Raw genomic sequence first — 10,071 nt, 5'->3', positions numbered from 1 at the left:
CCTGTCGTCTCACTGGACTCTGTACTGTAGTAGAGACTAGAAACACTAGGTTATTTTATAGAGCTCTGTTATAATGGGTTCTGTTTCTTCATAGGGCTCTGTTATAATGGGTTCTGTTACTTTATAGAGCTCTGTTATAATGGTTTCTGTTACTTTATAGGGCTCTGTTATAATGTTATAATGGGTTCTGTTACTTTATAGGGCTCTGTTATAATGGGTTCTGTTACTTTATAGAGCTCTGTTATAATGGGTTCTGTTACTTTATAGAGCTCTGTTATAATGGGTTCTGTTACTTTATAGAGCTCTGTTATAATGGGTTCTGTTACTTTATAGGGCTCTGTTATAATGGGTTCTGTTACTTTATAGAGCTCTGTTATAATGGGTTCTGTTACTTTATAGGGCTCTGTTAGAATGGGTTCAGTTACTTTATAGAGCTCTGTTATAATGGGTTCTGTTACTTTATATCAGTGCTGTATGTGGTTCTGTTTGTATCTGTGAATTGAATCTGGGTCTGGTCTGTATCTGATTGTCTGTCTGCCTCTTATCTCCTCTTCCCGTACTCCTATAGGATGATTCTGAAGAGTGACGGGGTCATCCCACCGCCCCCCGCGGCGCCCGCACCCGAGCCCCCCGCCACCCTCACCCAGGTGGACGTGAGGAGTCGTGTGGCAGCCTGGTCAGCCTGGGCGGCGGAGCAGCAGGACTGTAAGAAAACACATGTGACCGGGACTTACTGAGTCTGGAAGGTTCTGCCTTCTAATAAGCAGGATATCACTCAGCAGTCAATGATATGGCAACATCAATGGACTTGAACAACAGTTTAGTTGAGAGAGAGAGCTGTTCTAGGGGTTCAACCAGGTGATAGTTGAGAGAGAGCTGTTCTAGGGGTTCAACCAGGTGATAGTTGAGAGATAGAGCTGTTCTAGGGGTTCAACCAGGTGCCAGTTGAGAGATAGAGCTGTTCTAGGGGTTCAACCAGGGGATGTAGTGAGAGATAGAGCTGTTCTAGGGTTCAACCAGGTGCCAGTTGAGAGATAGAGCTGTTCTAGGGGTTCAACCAGGGGATGCAGTGAGAGATAGAGCTGTTCTAGGGGTTCAGAGTTGAGAGATAGAGCTGTTCTAGGGGTTCAACCAGGTGCCAGTTGAGAGATGTTCTAGGGGTTCAGGGGATGTAGTGAGAGAGAGAGCTGTTCTAGGGGTTCAACCAGGGTTGATGTTCTAGGGGTTCAGGGGATGTAGTGAGAGATAGAGCTGTTCTAGGGGTTCAACCAGGTGCCAGTTGAGAGATAGAGCTGTTCTAGGGGTTCAACCAGGGGATGCAGTTGAGAGAGAGAGCTGTTCTAGGGGTTCAACCAGGGGATGTTCTAGGGGTTCAACCAGGTGCCAGTTGAGAGATAGAGCTGTTCTAGGGGTTCAACCAGGTGCCAGAGAGCTGTTCTAGGGGTTCAACCAGGGGATGTAGTGAGAGATAGAGCTAGGGGTTCAACCAGGTGTTCTAGGGGTTCAACCAGGTGCCAGTTGAGAGAGAGAGCTGTTCTAGGGGTTCAACCAGGGGATGTGTTCTAGGGGTTCAACCAGGTGCCAGTTGAGAGATAGAGCTGTTCTAGGGGTTCAACCAGGTGACAGTTGAGAGAGAGAGCTAGTTCTAGGGGTTCAACCAGGTGCCAGTTGAGAGATAGAGCTGTTCTAGGGGTTCAACCAGGGGATGTAGTGAGAGATTGAGCTGTTCTAGGGGTTCAACCAGGTGGTTGATAGTTTCTAGAGAGTTGATGTTCTAGAGGGGATGTAGTGAGAGATTGAGCTGTTCTAGGGGTTCAACCAGGTGCCAGTTGAGAGATAGAGCTGTTCTAGGGGTTCAACCAGGTGCCAGTTGAGAGATAGAGCTGTTCTAGGGGTTCAACCAGGGGCCAGTTGAGAGAGAGAGCTGTTCTAGGGGTTCAACCAGGTGATCATTGAGTTGAGATAGAGCTGTTCTAGGGGTTCAACCAGGGGATGTAGTGAGAGATAGAGCTGTTCTAGGGGTTCAACCAGGTGCCAGTTGAGAGAGAGAGCTGTTCTAGGGGTTCAACCAGGTGCCAGTTGAGAGAGAGAGCTGTTCTAGGGGTGCAACCAGGTGATAGTTGAGAGATAGAGCTGTTCTAGGGGTTCAACCAGGTGCCAGTTGAGAGATAGAGCTGTTCTAGGGGTTCAACCAGGGGATAGTTGAGAGATAGAGCTGTTCTAGGGGTTCAACCAGGGGATGTAGTGAGAGATAGAGCTGTTCTAGGGGTTCAACCAGGGGATGTAGTGAGACTGAACCACTGACTGTCTCTACAAGGCTTTACATGGTGATACCTACCGGTTTCTGAGAGCTACTAGACACGTCTGATCCCCTCGGAGGACACGGAGTACAGCACAACCATTGGCTGTTTCAATATCACTTCAGTATGTTCATAGAGAATGAACAGAGCACATCTTCTGGACCCCAAATGTATTAAAACGAAAATTATAAACTTTACCTTTACAAATGTAGACCAAGAGGGCAAGCCAACCTCCGATATAATTTGGGAGGCCTCTAAGAGGGTACATTAGGGGAGAGATAATCTCATACTCAGCAAAAGTTACATCTGATTTAGAATGAAAGAAAAAGACAAATAAATCACTATCTCAACAACAATCTGTACATGGTTAAGAAGAAAATGATATTCCGGGAATTTAAGAAGGAATACGAGCTTTTTCCTTTTGAAGAGAGACAACAACTACAACAACAACAACAACAACATCTACTTCAACAACTACAACTAATACAACAACAACTACAACAACAACAACAACATCTACTTCAACAACTACAACTAATACAACAACTACAACTAATACAACAACAACAACATCTACTACAACAACTACAACAACATCTACTACAACAACTACAACAACAACAACAACTACAACAACACCTACAACTGATACAACAACACCTACAACAACAACAACAACTACAACAACAACAACAACTACAAAAACTACAACTAATACAACAACAACAACAACAACAACATCTACTACAACAACTACAACAACAACTACAACAACAACTACAACTAATACAACAACAACAACAACTACAACAACATCTACTACAACAACTACAACAACAACAACAACTACTACAACAACTACAACTAATACAACTACAACTAATACAACAACAACAGCATCTACTACAACAACAACAACATCTACTACAACAACTACAACAACAACAACAACTACAACAACTACAAAAACTACAACTAATACAACTACAACAACAACAACATCTACTACAACAACTACAACAACAACTACAACTAATACAACAACAACAACTACAACAACATCTACTACAACAACTACAACAACAACAACAACTACTACAACAACTACAACTAATACAACAACAACAACAACAACTACAACAACATCTACTACAACAACAACAACATCTACTACAACAACTACAACAACAACAACATCTACTACAACAACAACAACAACTACAACAACAACATCTACTTCAACAACAACAACATCTACGACAACAACTACAACATCTACTACAACAACTACAACAACAACAACATCTACTACAACAACAACAACAACATCTACTACAACAACAACAACATCTACTACAACAACAACATCTATTACAACAACTACATCTACTACAACAACTACAACAACTAATACAACAACAACATCTACTACAACATCAACAACATCTACGACAACAACTACAACTAATACAACAACAACATCTACTACAACAACTAATACAACAACAACAACAACATCTACGAAAACAACTACAACTAATACAACAACAACAACAACATCTACTACAACAACTACAACAACAACTACAACAACTACAACTAATACAACAACACCTACAACAACAACAACTACAACAACAACAACAACAACATCTACTACAACAACTACAACAACAACAACATCTACTACAACAACAACAACAACATCTACTACAACAACAACAACAACATCTACTACAACAACAACAACTACAACAACAACAACAACATCTACTACAACAACATCTACTACAACAACATCTACTACAACAACTACAACTAATACAACAACACCTACAACAAAAACATCTACTTCAACAACTACAACAACAACAACAACATCTACTACAACAACAACAACAACAACATCTACAACAACTACATCTACTACAACAACAACACCTACAACAACAACAACATCTACTACAACAACACCTACAACAACATCTACTACAACAACTACAACTAATACAACAACTACAACGACAACATCTACTACAACAACTACAACTAATACAACAACTACAACAACACCATCTACTACAACAACTACAACTAATACAACAACAACTAATACAACAACAACATCTACTACAACATCTACTACAACAACTACAACAACAACTACAACAACATCTACTACAACAACTACAACTAATACAACAACAACTACAACAACAACAACAACTAATACTACAACAACAACAACAACATCTACTACAACAACTACAACTAATACAACAACAACAACAACAACAACATCTACTACAACAACTACAACAACAACTACAACAACAACATCTACTACAACAACTACAACTAATACAACAACAACTACAACAACATCTACTACAACAACAACTACAACTACAACAACTACAACAACAACATCTACTACAACAACTACAACTAATACAACAACAACAACTACTACAACAACAACAACAACAACTAAACAACAACATCTACAACAACAACTAATACAACAACAACAACAACATCTACTACAACAACAACAACTAATACAACAACAACAACAACATCTACTACAACAACAACAACTAATACAACAACAACAACAACATCTACTACAACAACAACAACTAATACAACAACAACTACAACGACAACATCTACTACAACAACTACAACTAATACAACAACAACAACAACTACTACTACAACAACAACAACAACTAATACAACAACAACATCTACTACAACAACAACAACTAATACAACAACAACATCTACTACAACAACTACAACTAATACAACAACAACAACAACATCTACTACAACTACAACTAATACAACAACAGCAACATCTACTACAACTACAACAACAACTACAACAACAACAACAACATCTACTACAACAACTACAACAACACCTACAACAACAACAACAACATCTACTACAACAACAACTACAACAACACCTACAACAACTACAACAACAACAACATCTACTACAACAACTACAACTAATACAACAACACCTACAACAACAACAACAACAACTACAACTAATACAACAACAACTACAACAACTAAACTCAAACAGCTTACAGTACTACTTAATGACACATAATTGTTACTGAAGGTCCTTAATAGAACTGAAACACACTGAATGACTCCGGTCCTTTATACCTGATACAGAACTGAAACACACTGAATGACTCCGATCCTTTATACCTGATACAGAACTGAAACACACTGAATGACTCCGGTCCTATATACCTGATACAGAACTGAAACACACTGAATGACTCCGGTCCTATATACCTGATACAGAACTGAAACACATCAAAGAAATTGCACTATGTCCAACTCTGGGCCTGGTATTGGGGAAATGGGCCAAAAAAAGGGGGACAGAGCAGCTAACCTCCACAGAGGCTGACTGCTCTGCCCCCCTTAAGGACAGTGGAACTGTGGACCTTGAGGCCTAAAGGCCCTAACTCTCTATCTGGGAACAGGCCTCTCTCTGGGCATGAGAGGACAAATACAGGCCTAAAGGCCCTAACTCACCACCCGGGTAACACCCCTCTATTTCCGGCCATGAGAGTAGAGCTTACGTCAGCAGAGCAGAGTAGAGCAACGTCAGCACAAAAACTGTTCGCCCGGAGCTTCATGAAATGGGTTTCCATGGCCAAGAAACTGCACACAAGCCTAAGATCACCATGCGCAATGCCAAGCGTCGACTAGAGTGGTGTACAGCGTCCATTGACTGGAGTGGTGGTACAGCTCGCCTCCATTGGACTCTGGGGCAGTTAAACCACGTTCTCTGGAGTGGTGTAAAGCTCGCCGCCATTGGACTGGGGCAGTTGAACCATGTTCTCTGGAGTGATGAAACACCATATGGCAGTCCGACGGACAAATCTGAGTTTGGCCAAGAACTTGAGAGGCTGGCCTGCACAGAGCCCTGACTAATCTCAACCCCATCGCACACTTTTGCCAGATGAATTGGAACACCGTCTGCGCCAGGCCTAATCGCCCACTTAGCCAGAGGCCTAATCGCCCACTTAGCCAGAGGCCTAATCGCCCACTTAGCCAGAGGCCTAATCGCCCACTTAGCCAGAGGCCTAATCGCCCACTTAGCCAGAGGCCTAATCGCCCACTAGCCAGAGGCCTAATCGCCCACTTAGCCAGAGGCCTAATCGCCCACTTAGCCAGAGGCCTAATCGCCCACTTAGCCAGAGGCCTAATCGCCCACTTAGCCAGAGGCCTAATCGCCCACTTAGCCAGAGGCCTAATCGCCCACTTAGCCAGAGGCCTAATCGCCCACTTAGCCAGAGGCCTAATCGCCCACTTAGCCAGAGGCCTAATCGCCCACTTAGCCAGAGGCCTAATCGCCCACTTAGCCAGAGCCTAATCGCCCACTTAGCCAGAGGCCCACCAGAGGCCTTCGCCCAGCCAGAGGCCTAATCGCCCACTTAGCCCAGAGGCCTAATAATCGCCCACTTAGCCAGAGGCCTAAGCCAGAGGCCTAATCGCCCACTTAGCCAGAGGCCTAATCGCCCACTAATCGCCCACTTAGCCAGAGGCCTAATCGCCCACTTAGCCAGAGGGCTAATCGCCCACTTAGCCAGAGGCCTTAGCCAGATCGCCCACTTAGCCAGAGGCCTAATCGCCCACTTAGCCAGAGGCCTAATCGCCCACTTAGCCAGAGGCCTAATCGCCCACTTAGCCAGAGGCCTAATCGCCCACTTAGCCAGAGGCCTAATCGCCCACTTAGCCAGAGGCCTAATCGCCCACTTAGCCAGAGGCCTAATCGCCCACTTAGCCAGAGGCCTAATCGCCCAAACTCACTAATGCTCTTCTAGCTAATATTTACTTACTTACTTTTAAAAAATTCTGTATTGTTGGTTAAGAGCCTGTAAGTTTCATGGTCAAGTCTACATACCTGTTGTATTCGGCGCATGTGACAAATAACATTTAATTTGAGAATAAGTTCATTGGGAAGATCACTGTTCTAATTCCCTTCTCTTTCCCCTCCTCCCTCCCCCTCCTCCCTCTCTTCCCCTCCTCCCTCTCTTCCCCTCCCCCTCTCCTCCCCCTCCTCCCTCTCTTCCCCCTCCTCCCTCTCTTCCCCCTCCCCCTCTCCCCCTCTCCTCCCCCTCTTCTCTCTCCTCCCTCTCTTCCCCCCTCCTCCTCCCTCCCCTCCTCCCTCTCCTCCCCCCTCTTCATCCTCTTCCCTCCTCCCCCTCCTCCCTCTCTTCCCCCTCCTCCCCCTCTTCCCTCTCCTCCCCTCTCCCTCCCCTCCTCCTCCTCCCTCTCCACCTGTTTCTATCAGATGATAAACAGCCTCAGTATTCTGACCAGAATGAACCTTCGGAGATGATGGCTACCAGAGTGGATCGAGACGTGGTGAGTGTTTCCCACTGTCTGTCCGTCCAGATACCACATACTGATACCGTCTGTCTGTCAGTCTGTCTACCTCGCTCTCTGTGAGTCCGTCAGCAGAGTGTCGGCAGAGTGTCGGCAGAGTGTCGGCAGAGTCAGTAGTGTCAGTGTGCGTCCAGGAATGTGTGTTTAATAGATCTAGTATCGTTGGAGGAAAGAAACTATCCGTTTGTTTCTTCAATACTGCAGACTGATGAGTAGTTTCACCTAGAGGCTGATCTGGAGTCAGGTCTTCAGTCGTTTGTTTGGTTCTTCAATACTGCAGACTGGTGGTTAGTTTCACCTACAGGCTGATCTGGAATCAGGTCTCAGGTGATGATGAGATGCCATGTTCAGATGAGTGGAAACTAGCATGAATGACAGTTTCAGACATATATAGGTGCTTCTAATACTAACCAATAGAACACGGCTGTAGTAACAACAAGGATACACCACTATTAGGAGCTGTAGATCAGTAGTCTGTTCTGTAGTAACAACAAGGATACACCACTATTAGGAGCTGTAGATCAGTAGTCTGTTCTGTACTAACAACAAGGATACACCACTATTAGGAGCTGTAGATCAGTAGTCTGTTCTGTAGTAACAACAAGGATACACCACTATTAGGAGCTGTAGATCAGTAGTCTGTTCTGTAGTAACAACAAGGATACACCACTATTAGGAGCTGTAAATCAGTATTCTGTTCTGTAGTAACAACAAGGATACACCACTGTTAGGAGCTGTAGATCAGTAGTCTGTTCTGTAGTAACAACAAGGATACACCACTATTAGGAGTCTTGGATCAGTAGTCTGTTCGGTAGTAACAACAAGGATACACCACTATTAGGAGTCTTGGATCAGTAGTCTGTTCTGTAGTAACAACAAGGATACACCACTATTAGGAGTCTTGGATCAGTAGTCTGTTCTGTAGTAACAACAAGGATACACCACTATTAGGAGTCTTGGATCAGTAGTCTGTTCTGTAGTAACAACAAGGATACTCCACTATTAGGAGCTGTAGATCAGTAGTCTGTTCTGTAGTAACAACAAGGATACTCCACTATTAGGAGCTGTAGATCAGTAGTCTGTTCTGTAGTAACAACAAGGATACACCACTATTAGGAGCTGTAAATCAGTATTCTGTTCTGTAGTAACAACAAGGATACACCACTGTTAGGAGCTGTAGATCAGTAGTCTGTTCTGTAGTAACAACAAGGATACACCACTATTAGGAGCTGTGGATCAGTAGTCTGTTCTGTAGTAACAACAAGGATACACCACTATTAGGAGTCTTGGATCAGTAGTCTGTTCTGTAGTAACAACAAGGATACACCAGTATTAGGAGCTGTAGATCAGTAGTCTGTTCTGTAGTAACAACAAGGATACACCATTATTAGGAGTCTTGGATCAGTAGTCTGTTCTGTAGTAACAACAAGGATACACCACTATTAGGAGCCTTGGATCAGTAGTCTCTTCTGTAGTTAATCATTACAGATTTAAAGTAAATGCAACATGTGATACAGTATGAGGCACTACCCTCCTCTTCCACGCTATTCTATTTCGCCAAGCTTGGAAAATACACGGAGAAGAGATAAACAGGGACTGCTGTTGTAAAGGAAAGTCCTAGTGTTTTACACTGATTGACTATTGCAGCATCTCCAGCAACAACAACACAGTTCATGTTGAGCCTGGCAGCGACTGTCAATCTACACCTACATTACATTACATGACTTCATTTAGTGATTAACAAAGGAAGTCTGTCTGTGGTTGTGTGTCTTTTAAACACTACTGTCTTCTCTTGCAGCAAATCCTGAACCACATTCTGGACCACATCGAGTTCTTCGTGACCAAACTGCAGAAAGCGGCTGAGGCCTTCAACGAGCTCTCTAAGAGGAAGAAATCTAAAAGAACAAGAAGAAGGGACCCGGAGGTGGGTGTTGTAGTTCTTTAGATCTAGTTTGTAGTCCTCCTGGCCTGGTCCTGATCTACATTCTACTGTAAATCAAATCAAATCGAATGAGTGATGGTGCAGAGCAGCATAGGCAAGATACAGTAGATGATATCGAGTACAGTATATACATATGAGATAAGTATGTAAACCAAGTGGCATAGTTAAAGTGGCTAGTGATACATGTATTACATAAGGATGCAGTCGATGATATAGAGTACAGTATCAACGTATGCATATGAGATGAACAATGTAGGGTAAGTAACATTATATAAGGTAGCATTGTTTAAAGTGGCTAGTGATATATTTACATCATTTCCCATCAATTCCCATGATTAAAGTGGCTGGAGTAGAGTCAGTGTCATTGACAGTGTGTTGGCAGTAGCCACTCAATGTTAG

At 43.2% G+C, this 10,071-nt stretch overlaps 1 protein-coding gene across 1 annotated transcript; it reads left to right on the top strand.

Moving 5' to 3' along the window:
- Window positions 1-569: 569 nt before the first annotated feature.
- Window positions 570-9,654, top strand: LOC121842310 (epidermal growth factor receptor kinase substrate 8-like; the record flags this gene model as incomplete). Its single annotated transcript, XM_042312331.1, has 3 exons — window positions 570-705; window positions 7,636-7,709; window positions 9,529-9,654. Coding segments are annotated over exons 1-3 (336 nt in total), but the record flags the coding sequence as incomplete, so codon positions are not given.
- Between the last annotated feature and the right edge of the window lie 417 nt (window positions 9,655-10,071).

This window comes from Oncorhynchus tshawytscha, unplaced genomic scaffold (assembly GCF_018296145.1).
Source record: "Oncorhynchus tshawytscha isolate Ot180627B unplaced genomic scaffold, Otsh_v2.0 Un_contig_8467_pilon_pilon, whole genome shotgun sequence".
NCBI classification, from domain to species: Eukaryota; Metazoa; Chordata; class Actinopteri; order Salmoniformes; family Salmonidae; genus Oncorhynchus; species Oncorhynchus tshawytscha.
Note: the sequence above shows the minus strand (reverse complement) of the source record. Positions and strands in the feature narration are given on the sequence as shown.